This window comes from Lotus japonicus, chromosome 5 (assembly GCF_012489685.1).
Source record: "Lotus japonicus ecotype B-129 chromosome 5, LjGifu_v1.2".
NCBI classification, from domain to species: Eukaryota; Viridiplantae; Streptophyta; class Magnoliopsida; order Fabales; family Fabaceae; genus Lotus; species Lotus japonicus.
Window position 1 is genome coordinate 59,446,702 of NC_080045.1, and position 17,930 is coordinate 59,464,631.

A 17,930-nucleotide genomic window follows, 5' to 3' on the forward strand; every position below is an offset into this window, starting at 1 on the left:
ATCTCAAAATTATAAGATACTACTATGTATACCCGTGTCGATGCATGGGACATATTTCTAAGTACATAATAATTTTCTTTTAATATATAGAATCATTTATTTTGTATAAATGAAAAGTATATGTAAATATTATTTTTTATTTGATTAATTTGTTTACGAAATAATAATATAATAAATTGTATAATTTTTTTCTTTTCTTTTTTTCATTTTTTCTATCTCCAAATAAGTTTACACAATTTATAACTTATAAAAATTGATAGAGAATATGGATTACATATTAAATTACATTCTTTACACTATATCATTGTGATTTTCTAAACTTTAAATAAATACAGATGGGTACAAAAATTTAAAGGATGCAATAATAATTCTCTTGTATAAAATACTATAATATATTTATCAAAAAGCAAGAACGTTTAACTAAAAATCACAATAGATATCTCTGGTGGAAAAACACTACATTCTAGTAAAGCATACAAAATTGTTGGATTTAAAATTTATAATCTATCTAATTGTTAACCACCAAGAAAAATAAAAAACACAACTGCAAAATTTCAATATTTGACTTCTGGTGGGAGAATTTTTTCACGAAATTATTTCGTTCATGACCCCAACATGAATAACGTGTTGATCATCTTTTTGAATTTCAAACCAAACATAATGATTCTTTGTAAGGTTATTCGCTTTGATGAATTTTTTCTTACCCCTTCTTCAAGGCTCTCTCTCTCTCTCTCTCTCTCTCTCTCTCTCTCTCTCTCTCTCTCTCTCCTCTCTCTCTCTCTCTCTCTCTCTCTCTCTCTCTCTCTCTCTCTCTCTCTCTCTCCTCTCTCTCTCTCTCTCTCTCTCTCTCTCTCTCTCTCTCTCTCTCTCTCTCTCTCTCTCTCTCTCTCTCTCTCTCTCTCTCTCTCTCTCTCTCTCTCTCTCTCTCTCTCTCTCTCTCTCTCTCTCTCTCTCTCTCTCTCTCTCTCTCTCCTCTCTCTCTCTCTCTCTCACTCATGTATAAAAGACTTTTTATATACCTTTAAACTTATGAAAAAAAATCTAAAATTATATTGTTTGCTATTTTCAACTTCAAATATTTTAATATAAATGTTCTTTCCCCGTGGAATCCAAATTTTCCCAATCAAATAAAAATGGTTTTGTATATCTATTTTTTAAAATTATTTAAAATATGGAAAAATTACTATTAAAACATTTGCTATTAGTTTCAACTTTGAAAATATTTTAATGAATAACAAATTGTTCCTCATGTAGGAGCTTTTCTTCTCTAATTCCTCGTGGGAGACCTATATTCACAATCAAATTAAAATGTTTATGTATATTTACTCTTAAATTATTTAAAAAGTCTGAGAAAAGTATTAAATTATAACAAAACATTTTCTATTAGTTTCAAAGAATTTTCATCCAAAATGTTGCTCATGTAGGAGCTTTTTGCTATATAATTAATAAATATAAACTAAATATGTTTATTTTTCTCTAATTCCACATGGGAGCCCTATATTCACAATCAAATTATAATGCTTATGTATATCTACTCTTAAATTATTTAAAAAGTATAAGAAAAGTACTAAAATTATAACAAAACATTTTCTATTAGTTTCAACTTGAAAGCATTTTCATGCAAAATGTTCCTCTCCGTAGTTGGATTGTACTTCTTGCTTGAGAGTCTTGCTCTCAAGCATTTAGCTAATATATACATTTTGTTTTCTAAAAAAAAATTAAACAAAAATAAATATAACTGAAAATGTTCTCCCCTCTGGCTTCTCAATTTTCGCAATTAAATTATATTGCTTCTATATATATTCTCTTAAAATAATTTAAAAGTCTAAAAATAGCATAAACTTGTGTAGAAAATTTTATCGAAAATGACTGATAAATACCGTGGAAAATAGTATGACATATTTATCATAGTTTTATATATTTTTACTTCTAAACATATTTAATTATAACTTCACCATCTGAATTACTAAAAGAAGATATTTCCTTATAAATTCTTGACCTCATTAATAATAATTAAAAAATTCTTGACTTCACCATATGTAATAATAATTCTTGACCTCCTTCTTTCTTGACACGCAATTGTACGTGCACATGAAACATTACAAAATGATAAGCTATTTATTTCTCCTTTTTTTAACTGGTCAGATTGGGGTGGGGGGGAGAATATTTTTGTTTTTTTCTTTCAACAATAGGAAATTAGAAGATAGGAAGGTAGTCAAGGGAAGGGAAGTAAAAAGAAAAAAGAATCAAAAGGGAATTTATGAGGTTTAAAAGAACACTTACAATGTTTAAATTAATTAAATATGATTGGCTATTGATGAGGTGGTTTTTTTTTGAAATAAGGTGGTTTTAATTATAGATAAATACATGGTTGAAAATAATCAGCTGAAAAAATATGATTGACCAACAAAATATTAGTGGGAATCCAATTTGAATTAGTCATTAATAGTAGTCTTTTTACTTTTTAGTGTATAAAATAATCCAAAACTAAAATGTTTATTCTTCTCTATTTCCTCATGGGAGCCCTATATAATCACAATCAAATTATATTGCTTCTATATATCTACTCTTAAATTAATTAAAAAATTTGTAAAAAGTACAAAATTAAATTAAAACATGCCCCGACACCAACCACACATATCTTTCTAGAAACAAACCTCCTTTCCATCTTTTATATATATTTGCCTTTAATCTTATGAAATAGATCTGGTCAATGACATTAAACTTACAGTAGAAGTTATTATAAAGATAATAACATTTCAGTGGTCTAGGAGGGTGTTACTTGAGTCAATTCATGTTTAAGATAATTTAAAGCAAGGGAAACATTGGTGGAGGAAATAAAATCTGCGTGACATTAGGCAAAACACAAATTCAATTATCCACTAAAATGGGTACTTAGACTCATCGTGATCAGCAATACAGATGACAATTTAATTTCTACTCATAATGTAGTGGTGAATAACTATATTGATGAAGATTTATTGATGAAGAAAAACTCTCATGAGAACAAATCTCTCATGGGGAAAAGAAAACACTATAGCTCATTTATTACAAACCCCTTCTAAAAAACCTTACTAAAGAGTACTCCCTCTGTCCCCTATTATAAGTCACTTTTTATGAGTTTTTTTTGTCCTAAAATATAAGTCACTTTACAATATCTATACAATATTTTTTTTCTCCATGTTTACCTTATAGCATTGAAAGAATTTTCCTACTTTCCAAAACTTTTATTTATTTTCAAGGCCACTTTTATTTATATCTACTCCAAAAAAAACTTTCAAAACTTATTTTTTATAGGTGGAATGAGGTTTTCAAGATAGTGGAACATTAATATGGAGAGAGAAGTAAATGAGTTTAATTGAATTAATATACCTTTAAATGAGGGTGATTTAGGAAAAATGATAGAAATTTATTGTTGCTAACTAATTCTAACCACTTTTCTTAATTAAAGATAATTGGTTAAAAGTAACTTATAATAGGGGACAGAGAGAGTATGTCTCATAAAAACCTTCCTAGGAAAACCCCAATTAGAAAAAACATAGATAAGGAAAAAGAGTACACACTCTTAAGTATGCCACAATACAAAAGATATTAAGTCAACAAAGGATCATAAACACTTAGGCCTCAATATTACATTACATGTACAGAAAAAATCACCAAAAGTTATCAGCCTTTCAAAGACATTCTGATAGTGCATAGGAATATCCCTTTCTTTATCTCCTCATAGTCCAGCAACACACGTACATCAACAACCTTGATCACCAATAAGCCTTTGGTTTTTAAAATTCACGAAAGCCGTAAATGATGAACCAAGAAACAGATTGTATTGAATGATTAGAATCAATTCAATCATGGAACCCATAACTCACAATCTGAATGATCTATCAAGTCATTGCCTACTTTTAATAACTACAAAGCAACCAAGAAGAAATTAATTGTGAATAAGTGAACAGGTAGAAAGAATCAAGAAGAATACTAAAAAGCAATTGAGTTCAACTCATCATTATAAATTGCAGCCAAATCAATGAGAGTCAATGTATGCTTCACATAATCCAGGACGCAAAGAAGAGCGTTCAAACACTAAAAGCCCAAAATTCAACTGCAAAGTTTCAAATAACACACTGTAAGAACCACTGAATATGAAAAAAAAAATTGGGTAAAGAAATTAGAAGTTTACCTATATATTTTGCTTATGATGGATTCTCTAATCTACAATATCCATCTGGCTCCATATTATCTCTTGCAAGATTAATATATTCCAACATTTTTTAATCGTGCGGGTATAAAAGCTATAGACAAAAAATAAAAGAGGAAGCATAAATCAAGCATAAAAGTATAGCCAACAACTTAGAAGATTTCATATAGGAATAGGAAACAAACCTGTATAATAAACTTAGACTAAGTCATCACCAATATAACAAACTTGATTAACAAAAACGAAAAGTGGATTAAGAAAGAAGATATTGTGTATTGCCTTGAAAATTCTGGAGTTATTTATAGGAGAAGTATCATGAATGATATCAGAGTGGGTTGTCAAAATTAAACAATCACAAACAATAGTTGATAGTATCCAAAAAAATTGAATACTAAAGTTAAATACGTTTGGGAAGTTTAGAGAATTAATGTCATTGGAATTTTTTCAAGGCAATGATTATGCACGTGAAACAAAACATAATGATCAGATATTTATTTAGCCTTTTTTTAATTGGTTAGATTGGGAGGCTATATTATTTGATTTGTTTTTCAAAATTAGGAAATTAGAAGGGAAAGAGGTAGTCAAGGGAAAGGTACGGAATTTTTCTTTCTTCAAAAAGACATTAAAAAGTTTAAAACAGCACTACACAATGCTTAAATAACAACACTATTGAATCATTTCAATAACATGATCAGATTTTTTAAATTTATTAATATGCTAAAAACTGATTGGTTTAGAGGTAGGTAGTGGGATAAAAACTTGTGCGTTTTGATTAATGTAAGATATATTTCAGATTAAAAAATTCAAAAATAAAATAATTTACATGGCTTATTACATGCTCACCCTTTAATTATATATCAAATAGCAATTGAGCCATTCTCAAGTTTCCTAAAGTAGTAATACTAATTTCTTTTTGATTTTTTTTAATCCTAGAAAAATAGTTGAAACATCTCCCAATGAATTGAATGTCAAGTGTCAAAACTTGCTATCTTTTAGGTTCTCTTTTATATACTATTTAGATTTAGATGTGAATTTTATGTTGACCGTGAATCCGTTTCTTTTTGTCTTTTCCTTTAAAACTCTATAATTAATACATCTTGTGGAACAACAATATTGGCAAACTTCAACTTTTCTAGCCTATCATGCAAGTAAGATGTTCTAAACTTCTAATTGGTCATTGGAAAAATGCGGTTAACTTCCTTGACCATACATTTTGAGCATAGAAAAGCCAAATACTCTTGTAACCCCACCTTAAGAGCGTGGGACTTGAACCTGCAATCAGACACATATAGTTCTTATTTTACTCTGTTCAACCCAACTCCTTGATTTGCTCATTTTAACAAGTAGTGGTTGAATGAATGAATTGCTTGACCTCATAAAGGGTTCAAAGATGCCTTCAAGACTCAACTATTCAACACCACTATTTGGAAAATAAATTAGCATATGAATTATTTTCCCTTTAGTTTCCCCCTTCAAAGTAGAATGCTGATGCTATAAATTCTAGTGTTACATCACATATTAAAACCTGGAGTTATATTTGATCCTCCTTTAATAAACAAGGAGAGAAATTTTCCGATTTAGAAAAAAAAAATAAACAAGGAGAGATATGTATGATCAAAGTCACATGAAGCAGATGATGAGTACTGAATGACTGTCTTATATAGTTTTTGCCTTGTATTGTGTTTAGGTATGTACGGCCCTGTAACTATCTCATAGCATCTTTTTTTTATAATCAATTCTGACGCCTACTAGAAACTACTCACAATTCTCTCCATAATTGATTATGTCTTTAAAATCAATTATAGAAAGATTTTCAGAAAAATATTTTCCTCTCAAATGTAAGTTGAGCAGTTGAACTAAAGCCCTTTACAATTTACAAACCTAACCCAAAACACATCATTCCAATATCTCTGATCTTTCTCTAGTATTTGACAAAGTGTTGATTAGCCAATAAGCAATGGAAAAAGAAGACTTCAGCTTCCCCAAAATCGGTGACACTTGTGTACATAGCATTGGTTCACCTCCTCTGTGGAATCTATTGCCAATAACAGTCTCTTCTAATCCATACCAAGTCCCCAGAGAAGAAAAGAAAAGATGTGAACAAGGTTGCTTTGGAGCAAAACTGGTCTCTAAGGGCCAAAATGGAAAGAAAAAAACATGGTTAGGAGATGAAGAGGTCCAAACAATGGACTTGTTGTGGGAGGTTTTCAATGAGGATTTGTCTTCAACAATAAGGCTTAATGCTCCCTCTTCTTCAAGGGAGGTGGTTCAATTCAGAAGTACTGCTACAGCTTTATCAGTTGCCAAGACCAATGCTGCTCTTTTTCAAAGTAAGAATAGGTTTATAGTAGTCATTGTGAAGGTCTTCAAGAAGTTATTTTCCCACAACAATTCTCAAGGTAAACCCAGAAAGAGAATACTCTAATTTTTTTGGCCTTGGGTTAAGATTGATTGTTCTTTCTTTTCTTTATGAAAAAAAAAACTGTCTTGTTAATTAGAAGTTGATTTAGAAATGTTTCAGTATACTATTGAGTAGCTTAATCAGTGCTCAAATTATGGTTCATACAATTTGATGTTGCATATGTAAAAGTGATTGATTGTATGTAGAGAAAGTTTAGTTCCCAAAAAAATGGCTTTGGATAAGATTAAGTAATTACATATATCATATATGTAGAAATAGCTTTTGATTTTGATTTTTTTTTTCAATAGAAATAGCTTTTGATAAAGTCCTAAAAAAAGCTGATTCAACTTACTGGTTGTAATGGGTTATGGCCTATGACCCACCCTATCCGACCCTCTTATGCCTACTTATACCACATGGCTTTTTTTTATGGGTCATGGCTTATAACCCATAAGTTTTAAAAATTATATGGGTTATGGCTAGGGCGAGAGGGGCCCTCTCTTTATACACAGATAATGAATTGGGCTTTGTAACTGATGTTAGTTGGACCACGATATAGCAATTGTGTAAGAAAAAGTTTCCCTTAACATTTATAAGTTGTATAAGTGCCCAAGATAAATATTGGGTAAATAAAATCACTACAAAATAATATTTTGATATATCATAACTTAAAATTTTCTAAAACACATGTCAAAATATTATTAGGCTACTATATGGGTAACTTATACAACTCCTAAATAGTAACATGTTTTTTTACTAAAATAATTTTTTTTTTACGCATGGAAGTTTTCATGTAAGGTAAACAACACTTTTTAGTTATTGGGAGAACCTAGGTATTCTCTTTCGGATCCAGAAAAGATCTCTTGAAGATCTTTTTTTTCTTTTGGAAAATAATGAGCGGAACAATCAACCTATTGATATTGGAAGACTCAAAAGATTCTTCCGGTGTATCATTTATGGGCCCAATGGAATTCTAGATATAGGAAGAAGCCCAGTCAAATATGAATTTTTTCTTTTGACCATTTTTCGATTGTTAATACAATATAGAAAGGATCGTTACTATAAAAAGTACTTGTGTCGGGAGTCGGGACCAAGCTTAAACCTACCAAAAATTGAAGGTTTTAAAACTAGCCATATGTATAGTCTATATAAAATCAAATGAATATGGGTAATTTACTAATTACACTCAATCCCTAAACCTAATTTCTATTTGGACTTGCGCCTTATACATACGTGGCCTAAGTGTACATACATGTTGTAGGATGATGCATTGCTTGATCGTCCAATAGGATAGATTTATTCATAAAAATAGAGGACAAGTTGCTTGGAAGGAAATACTCGCCGCTTTAAAAGGATGGCTTGCCAACCAAGAAGTCTTTAGAAGGGCCTTGATTTAGCATCCTTGGCCTTTAAGCCTTGACCGCGTGTGAAGATTGTTTACATGTAGACCGTTCAATTTAAACACTAATTAGGCGAGCCTTCAATTAGGAAGCGTTTAACCAGTTCACAATACATTGTTTGATGTATGAAGACTAAGCGTGTCTTAGTGCCTCGCCATATCATCATTACGACATTTGGATCTGAATACTTCATGGGTAAGGGAGAACTTAGGGCTACTCCTTTGTTATTTGGGCGAGTATTCAATCTTTGATGTATTGAACTCTTATGTTCCGAATGAATTTCCAACTTAAACGTAAAAAATCGACACTCTTTTGGAAGTTACTCTCTCCGTTCCAAAATAGTTGTTGTTTTAGATTTTCACAAATTTTCCAAAATGGTTGTTGTTTTAAGATTTCAAGACTATTTATCATATCTTCTTCCATATATACCCTCATTTAATACTGCATCTCTCACCTACCACCTCCAATTCTTACCAATCGCAATTCTCATCTATCACTTGACCAATAACCATCATTCTCTTTTTTTTGACAGAATAACCATCATTCTCTTTCTTTAATAAAATTTAACTATAAATATGAGTGTTTAAAATCAAATTTTATATCAATTAATGAACTTTTAAACCGTGTGCATTTTCTTAAACAAAACCATTTTATAATGGAAGGAGGGAGTATTAAAATATTTTTCCATGTCGGTGTTGAAGAATTCTAGAGACATGTGCTAGCTGTTGGGGAGTTGGGTTTGGCACCCCACCTATGGGGCTTGGCACCCCACTTTATCAAATACGGAATTTAAAGTTCCGTATTCTCCATATTGAATACGGAACTTAAAATTCCGTACTGTATTTAAGCATGCGTGTCACATTTTCAACCACTCATTATATACTAAAACAGATACGGAATTTTATTTTCCGTATTGATACGGAAATTTAAATTCCGTATCTATTTTAGTGGGGTGCAAAGCCTAAGGGGTGGGGCTCCAAACCCAACTCCCTAGCTGTTGTTATGTTTAGAAAGTTAATATAATGGGGCCCAGCCCCACCATGTTACCAAAAAAAAAAGTTAATATAATGCCATGCGTTACATAAATTATATTATGTTTTATTTTAGTTTTTCGTTGACAACCAATGTTGAAATTAAGAATATCTCCAAATCCTCTAACGTGTTCAAAAATAAAAAATATTATTATTTTTGGATAGATAATTTACATCATTTAGGAATGATTTTTGGACCTCCCCACCAACCTATTTATTTTTTTATTTTTTATGATATCAAATTTATTTAATTTTTTATTTTTATTTAATATATTATTTAGGACTTCCAGGAAAGAGTAATAACTAACGTGGGGTGTGAACATCTATATGCATGTTAGTAATCAATATCAATATACTCTAAGAAAAGAAACCCCTTCCGGGTTACGTGTCACCTTCTCATTTTTCCTGGATTATTTTAAGTTTTCTTCTTATTTCAAGTACCCACACTCTTCTTCTTTTAACTTCCCGCTCTTCTTCTTCTGAAAAATTTCAAAAAACTTTGAAATGAAATAAAGCTGCACATGTCAGTCACACCATCAATTGGAAAGGGAAATATTAAAAAAAAATCCCTATCTCTTCTCATTTTTCTCTTTCACTTCTTTACTCCTTGCTTCCGTCTTCTTCATCTCTCTTGAAATTTTTTTATCCCACTTTTCTTTCTACATCTTCTGCATCAGGTTAGTTCCATCTCCTCTTTTTCTAACCTTTGCTTGATTCTTTGTGAAAACTGAATCCAACCTGATCCCCAAAGGAATGGTACCGTAAGGTGTTTGAGTTATTCCATCTCTTTTTCCATTTTGAAGCCTTCATCTTTGAGCTTATTTGTGTGCTATTAATTGATAATGATTTACTCTTGCTCTCACAGTTTTGTGTTTGAGACATAGTTTGCTACAACTTCTTTGAATACAAAGCTTTGATATTTTTTCTGTTCTATTAGATTTTGAAGAATGCTTTGATCTTTTTTTGCTAGCATCTGAAGGTTTGCTTTTGAAAGAGCCATGGGAAGTAGAATTCGGTGCTAAATCTGAAGATCGCTGACCCTAAGATCCACAGATTTGCGTAAGAGTAAAGCAGACCATGAAAGATTCACCACATGCCTATTATAATCTTTAGTCTACTGATAATTAATTTTTCTTTGTGATTGATTAGTTGCGGGATTTGCTTCTGAAACGTGGAATGCCAATGTTGGTTGTACTCATCGATCTTAATTTTATAAATGATGTGATGAAGAACTTAATTTGCCTTAATCTAGCTGATTCATTGGTTAACATCCTCCTATTATGCTTCTTGTTGGATTTCCCCCAAGCTATATAGCAATATTGTGTACTAGATGCTACTTGTAATCTACATTTATATCCCTTTACTGTTAGCTAGAATTAGTTCTCTTTGTTCTTTTTGTTTCTATTTCTTTGTTCATTAGTTTTTCCACATCACTTTTCATTAGTGATAGCTTTGGATTTGTCACTTTTTGCAATAAGTCATTGCTGCTCTCTTCTAATTTGTCAAGTGACAGCCTCAAATGTCTTTTTTTTAGTGTTATAGAGATGACTATTCTTTTGTTTCTATTGTTCTTTGAATTTCTATATAGTAAATGATGAATTTAGTGGGACTATATTCATATTACAATGTCTACCTCTTGAAGTTTGTTCATGAAGTAACTAAATGCTCCCACATTATGAGAATGTCCGGGTGCTCTATCTCTTTGGCATTATGGTCTGGGTCCTAATTATTGGTTCTATTTGATAGTTGCTAACTTATTGTGCTTTAATGTCAACTTTGTGATGCTACTTTTTTTATTCTTTTAGTTATTTTGATTAGTGTTATACTACTCCGTAATTTGGATTCCATAGTTTAACATATAACTATATATTGTTGATCTATTGCTTACCAAAAAAAAATGGTTGATCTATTTGTGGAGATGATTTTGGTTTCACTATAATGTTTGATTAATTGTGTTATGGCAGGAAGATGGAGAGCATGTGGAAGAAGACTATTAGGCATGATGATGAAGATAATGGTCTGTTATGGTAGAGCCATTATATGGTTCTTCAAGTACAACATTGATTTACGGAAAATATTGGCTCACTCTAAAGGATGCTTTCTATTTGGTCATTATTAGTATACTTATAATTGGATTTCTCATGTTTGTTTAGTTGCTACTATAATTTATATTAATCTTACAATTTCATTTTTTTTAGCTATTCTTCTCCCCTAACTTTTGTTTTAGAAATAACTTATTTAAAAAGCTGACTTGAGTTTAATAAAAATACTTACATGGTTCTTTCATTATCGTCAAATGATGTATTTTTATATGATTTTTTTTAATTTTAAATTTTACAACTAGAATCTCATATTTACATAGTATTACTTCAAAAAATTATTTGCTCAACTTAGAAGGCTATATTTGGATTTCAGTATAAAAATGTATCTAACCAACTTTATGCACATTCTAAGAATCCAAAAGTAGAAGTAACAATTTCCTTCATTGAGTTGAAAACACTTTCAAGTTAAAAGTTTTGAAAGTAACTGAAATCTAAATGGTACACACACTTAAGTGTGATAAAAATAGTATTTCTTAAACAAAAATTCATATACTAATAAATTATTTAAATAAACCATATTATTAATGTTTAAATAAATAATGTGATTAAGCAATTGAGAAAATGTCTACACTAAGTGGCTAACTAAAAGAATAATTCATTTAATTATAATCAAATTATTTTTCTAAATTAATAAATTATTTAAATAAATAAATTTCAAAGTTAACGGGAAAATATCAGTGCTACCTAAAATAGAGATTGACATATCATTTTTGGTACATTGGAAAGATAAATTGCACCCGCCAGGAATCGATCCCTGGACCTCCCCCTACCAAACCCATATGTCCCTCAGCTTATACCACGTGAGCTATTCTATGGGGACTTGGCATATCTTTATTTATACAGAGTTAATTTACGTTAAATTTAATTATAAATTATTTTTTCGAAGTTTAAATTGATAATTTCATTATAATTTAATTTTGTTGGTTAATAAATTATTTAAATAAAATATTTTTCAATGTTTAAATAAATAATCAACGGGAAACTATCTATGCTAGCTAAAGTAATAATTTTTTTAATTATGAGTTACCAAAATGGAGAGATGTGATTGAATGATTGTGTAAAATTTATTACACCGTCAATGCATAAAAATTAATCTCATAATTTTTTATATCATATAGGGATTGACATATCTTCATTTATACATAGTTAATTTATATTAAGTTTTAGTATAAAATTATTTTTTCAAAGTTTAAATAAATAGGCTCATGTTTTTGGTTTTGGAGTGCACATCCTGGATATTCTGTTGATTAAATGTCATCATCTCTTGTACCAGGACGCGACTGAGGCTTTTGCTTCCCTTAGAGTTCATGTCGTGTAGCTTTTTGCTTTTCGGGGACTTGCCTGACCATGTTACCAAAAAAAAAGTTTAAATAATTATTTTCATTACAATAGAAATTATTTTGGTTAAGTAATAAATTATTTACATTAACTATTCTTCAACGTTTGAATAAATAATTTAATTAATCAACGGGGAAAGTATCCTGGCTAACAAATTTTAAAAAATATTAGATAATAATTTTTATATTATATAGAGATTAGTTCTATCTTCATTTACACAAAGTTTTCTTTTTGTGTATCGAAAAGATAAATTACACCCTCCATATGTTGATCCATAGACCTTCCCACGTAATTCATATGTCTCTTAACTCTTACCACTTGAGCTATCATTCGAGGACAATAGTAAAACAAAGTTAACTTTTATTTTGGATAATTAATAAATTATTTACATTAACTATTCTTCAACGTTTAAATAAATGATTTCATTAATCAACGGAAAAGTATCCTTGCTAACTATTTTTTTAAAAAATATTACATAATAACTTTTATATTACATAGAGATTAGTTATATTTTCATTTACACAAAGTTTTTTTTGTGAATCGGAAAGATAAATTGCACCGTCCATATGTTGATCCCGCTTAATCGATATGTCTCCTAGCTCTTACCACTTGAGCTATTATTCGAGGACAAAAGTAGAAATAAAATTAACTTTTATTATAAAATGATTTTTAAACTTTACTAAATAATTTGAATATTATTTAAACTATTTGGTGTGTAAATAAATTATTTTTTAAATAAATAATTTCATAAATCAATGGGAAAAATATTTCTTCTAACAAGAATTATTATTTTTTTTTAAATTCTTCCTAATGAAATTTTATATGTTATGAAGGTAATTTAAATCTACTTTAATATAGAGTTAATATACATTAAATTTTAATATAAAATAATATTTTTAGTTATTAAATAAATAATTTATTTTGGTAAACTAATAAATTATTTAAATAATTTATTTTTCATTGTTTAAATAAATAATTTCATGAATCAACAGGGAAAATATATATGCTAATGAAAGTTATTTATTTTAAGAAATTCTTAGGATTTTTATATTATATAGAGATTAGTTATATCTTTATTTATTCAGAGTGACTATACATTAAATTTTCATATAAAATTATTTTTAATGAATAAATATATAATTTTATTAACTAATAGATTATTTTTTGAATGGTTACATAAACAATTTTATCAATTAACGGGAAAAAGATCTATGCTAACAAAACTAATAATTTTTTAAAATTATTATTTAATAATTTTTTATATTATATAGAGATTAGTTATGAAAAAAACTTAAAAAAAACGACACGTCATAAAATTATTTAATATTTAATTTATGTTAAATTTAAACGATTTAAAAATTGTTAAGTAAAATCGATCGCAGTCGACCGACCGCGACCCGTGCGGATGCACGGGTAACTTACTAGTGTTAAAAAAAAAAGGATAGTCGCATCAAGTGTGCCGTTGGTTTGGATTATAAACACGTGAAATCTGTTGGTGTATTAGCTTAGCCATTAATAATTGAGTTTTGTTTAAAAATAATAATTGAGTTTAATGATATGTACCTTCAGTAAATTAATTTTATACTGACATCAAATAAATGTACGTTATGTAAGAAATAGATACACTCATTTTTTATTTTAATTAAAATAAAAATATATTTTTTGATTTTGTTTTACAGAAATATATTTTTCTGATTTGACGAAATTCAATTGGATGCATATGTAAACAAAAGTTTACATTGTCAAGTGCATGCTACATAATCCTTTAATTTTAGTCTTAATAATTTCCTTATATTTGTCCTTTGATTTAATTTACTTTATTTGAATTTTAAATTTTGAATTAATTACCTTTATTCTCATTGATTATAATAGATTGCAATTGTAAATATATACTTTTAATTGATGTTAAGCAACCAATTATGTCAAAAACTTAAACTGTTGGGTAAGAGGTAAACGAATGATTTTATATCTAGATTCACCAAAAATAAATATTATATTTTAACACACTCCCTCACGGAAGAGTTTTGTTTGGATTTGAAGCGTGGACAATGCACATGAATGACATAAATCGATCTCTGGACCGCTTAGTCATAGAGGCTTTGATCTCATGTCAAATAATCAATTATCCCAAAAGCTTAAATTGTTCAGTAATAGCAAAATGAATGATTTTATATTATATTCTAACAAAATATTTACTTATTTCTCTTCTTTTATAATTGCACAAGTATAATTTCTCTATGAATTATCACTTATCACGTTACTATGTAGCACAAAGTTTTGCCTATAAAAAGAGCAATCATCAATTCAACATATAAGCAACTAAGATAGCCAATAGAACATTAAGAGCAGAAAAATTAAGTACTAGAAAATATGGGGGATTCCTATTCCATCAAAGATGAGCAGGTTAAATTTTCCTCTAATCAAACAGAGGATGGTGCTTGCTTATCAGCACTGCTGCTCAGTACTAATATAGTATACCCTGCAGTTTTGAATGCTGCTATTGAACTCAACTTGTTTGAGATCATAGCTAAAGCAACACCACCTGGTGCATTCATGTCACCTTCTGAAATTGCTTCTCAGATGCCATTGCCAACCCAACACCCAGACTTGCCTAACAGGCTTGAACGCATGCTGCGTTTGCTTGCAAGTTACTCCGTTCTTACTTGTTCCACTCGCATCGCTGAACATGGTAGCACTGAGAGAGTTTATGGACTCTCACAAGTTGGAAAATACTTAGTCCCTGGTGCGAGTATGGGCTACTTGGCTTCATTTGTTTCATTTCTCTGCTATCCACCACTGTTACAGGTTTGGTAAGTGATTTGAGTCCCTAAACATATATATATATATATATATATATATATAATTATTTTTTTACCCCTTTAAAAAAAAATCTTACCCTTGCTTCATTGTTCATAACTTGCAGGTTGAACTTAAAGGAAGCTGTTGTTGATGCTGATAGTGACCGGTTCACGAAACGTCATGGAGTAACCATGTTCCAGTACATGGAAAAGGATCCAAAAATGAACCAAATTTTTAACAAGGCAATGGGCGATCTGTGTGAAACAGAGATGAAAAGAATACTTGAAATCTATACTGGATTTGAGGGAATATCAACATTGGTTGATGTTGGAGGTGGGAATGGACAAAATCTCAAAATGATAATCTCCAAGTACCCTTTGATAAATGGAATTAATTTTGATCTGCCCCAGGTGATTGAAAATGCACCATTGATTCCAGGTATATATCCTGATATTTATCACTCATCAACATGTCAAATGATAGATATAAGCATGCTTCTTACTTCTTCCTTTTCAGTGTTTTATTATTAATTAGTACTATGTATTTGTTAAGGGATTGAGCATGTTGGAGGTGATATGTTTGAAAGTGTTCCACAGGGTGATGCCATAATAATTAAGGTAAGTTTTTGCTACTTGATAGATTTAATTATTTGACCTCATTAATCATAATGTGCTAAATCTAATCAGTATAGTTTTCTGACCTTGTTGGCGTGACTGTAGGCCGTAATCCACAATTGGTCAGATGAAAAATGCGTACAAGTTTTAAGAAATTGTCACAAAGCATTGTCGCCAAAGGGGAAGGTGATTGTTGTGGAGTTAATATTGCCAGAAGAACCAGAACCAACTGAAGAATCCCAACTTGTTTCTAGTCTTGACAATATCATGTTCATCACAGCTGGTGGAATGGAAAGAACTGAGAAAGAATATGAGAATCTGTGCAAGCTCTCTGGATTTTCTAAATTTAATGTTGCTTGTCGCGCTTTCTCGAGTTTGGGAATGATGGAGTTTTATAAATAAGTTGATCAACATGTAGAATCTTAAAATAAAAGTATAAGAGCAGAGTGAGAATTAAGAGTATACAGGTCTAGTATTAAAGTTTTCGTTTATTTCTCTCGTGTGGGGTGCAATTGGGATCCATGTTTATACCCGATGTAATGTTTATGACTTTTATGCACAATGGAATAATCTGACTTTCTTATAATCCCCTAAGAACACTGAAGTATTATATAGTTGCATCTAGTAATGCAATTGGGAGGACTTAATACTAAGATCCTGCATCTTCTTGAGTTATGTACTCCACTAGTCAATTAGTATTATATATGCAGACAAAATTGCATTAATGAAACTGATAATTCTATTCCATGCCTTTCTACCTTCAATTCTTCCAAAAGGTTCACTGCAAGTATTCTAGTATGCCAAGAGGGTGCACCTTCCTTTGCATTGAAATTTGATTCAAATACCTAGGAAGCAAGATGATTTTTTGCAGCAAAAGAGGTCTGCAAAAGCTTTTCTACAACTTTCATTATGGGCTTATCTCAGCTGGGTTTGATACCCATCAGTAATATGATATTTATGAACTGACAATTTTACTTAAAACATATTTTCATTGATAGATTCAAAGGATTGAGAGATTGTAAGAAGGTACTAACCATCTTAAGCATCTACATTACCTTCGAATCACCTCTTTGCACGCAGAAATACGTACCTTAGAATCAGTAGACTAGAATCCCCGTGCCGCATTGCCTCCTAAACTTGTCTGGCAAGTTGTCCTGCTATCAGTACAGAAAAAAATTCATCAGACATAACAAGTCTAAGCTGTTTACCCAAATTCAACATGTGAGCTATATATTAAGAACACTGTGACCCTTTGTTATCTCATTGGATCTCGTTTCTCTATTTGCCTCAGAACGGAACATTTTTCAGTTTCATTTTATTCGATTGGTTACCAAACAGGCTGTTAGACCAAGATGTAGATGCAAACTTCATAAGATAAGGCCAATATAGAAGACTTATCACCCAAAGCCTGGAGTTAATATATATAATTCAGCCTACCTTTAGCTAGAAATATTTGTAGAATGTCAAAATAATTCTAGCTAGAAGAAATGGTAACACAACCTGCATTAATTAGCATTAGTCAAGGAAATTTTACAACCCAATCCAGAAAAAGAAAAAGAAAACATCATAACCAGGTGCATTCATATTTTAAATGGTAGTGAGGGAGTGTGGGTAGAAGAGCTTTCCGTCGCAACATAACTAGCGACGGAATATGCTTTGCGACGAATCTTAATCCGTCACAAAATCCTAGTGAATAATGAGAAATAGCGATGAAAGTTTGAGAGGGATGTTTCTGTCGCAAAGAGTTAGCCTCGGAATATTGTTTGTGACGGAAAACTTCTATCTACATATTTCGTCACTAATTCCTTTTATATTATACCACTATACCAGGATCTTGTGACGGATTTGTTTCCGTCACTATCAAAGAAAGTAGAAAAAAGATAAAAGCGTCACGACTTCAAAAATAAAGAAGTACCGCCAATCCTCATCACTTGGAGTGGCGATACATATTACGTTTGAGAGAGCTTATTTGAACTTATCTGATAGCATAAACGCTTGTGTAAGTGTTTGAGAGAGCTTATGCAAACAACTTATGACCTACCATAAGTTA

The 17,930-nt window shown here is 30.3% G+C and overlaps 2 protein-coding genes and 1 long non-coding RNA gene across 3 annotated transcripts; all 3 read left to right on the forward strand.

Annotated features, from left to right (window-relative positions):
• The first annotated feature begins 6,109 nt into the window (after positions 1-6,109).
• LOC130720206 (uncharacterized) lies at positions 6,110-6,828 on the forward strand. Its single transcript, XM_057570828.1, has one exon. The coding sequence runs from the start codon at positions 6,153-6,155 to the stop codon at positions 6,618-6,620; it is 468 nt and encodes a 155-aa protein (XP_057426811.1). The 5' UTR covers positions 6,110-6,152; the 3' UTR covers positions 6,621-6,828.
• Positions 6,829-9,483: 2,655 nt separating this feature from the next.
• On the forward strand, positions 9,484-11,224 carry LOC130720641 (uncharacterized). The gene is made up of 3 exons (XR_009013197.1): positions 9,484-9,704; positions 9,998-10,086; positions 10,992-11,224. It is a non-coding gene; the product is annotated as an uncharacterized LOC130720641 (long non-coding RNA).
• Positions 11,225-14,819: 3,595 nt separating this feature from the next.
• On the forward strand, positions 14,820-16,549 carry LOC130720116 (isoliquiritigenin 2'-O-methyltransferase-like). Its single transcript, XM_057570730.1, has 4 exons — positions 14,820-15,277; positions 15,391-15,704; positions 15,819-15,883; positions 15,986-16,549. The coding sequence occupies exons 1-4, from the start codon at positions 14,838-14,840 to the stop codon at positions 16,280-16,282; spliced, it is 1,116 nt and encodes a 371-aa protein (XP_057426713.1). The 5' UTR covers positions 14,820-14,837; the 3' UTR covers positions 16,283-16,549.
• The last annotated feature ends 1,381 nt before the right edge of the window (positions 16,550-17,930 follow it).

What these genes read in the sequence shown, in the direction of transcription:
- LOC130720116 (XM_057570730.1), top strand. Translation starts at nt 14,838, where the DNA reads ATGGGGGATTCCTATTCCATCAAAGATGAGCAGGTTAAATTTTCCTCT. An exon ending in CCACCACTGTTACAGGTTTG is followed by an intron (nt 15,278 to 15,390) that starts GTAAGTGATTTG and finishes CATAACTTGCAG; the next exon opens with GTTGAACTTAAAGGAAGCTG. An exon ending in AAATGCACCATTGATTCCAG is followed by an intron (nt 15,705 to 15,818) that starts GTATATATCCTG and finishes GTATTTGTTAAG; the next exon opens with GGATTGAGCATGTTGGAGGT.
- LOC130720206 (XM_057570828.1), top strand. Translation starts at nt 6,153, where the DNA reads ATGGAAAAAGAAGACTTCAGCTTCCCCAAAATCGGTGACACTTGTGTA.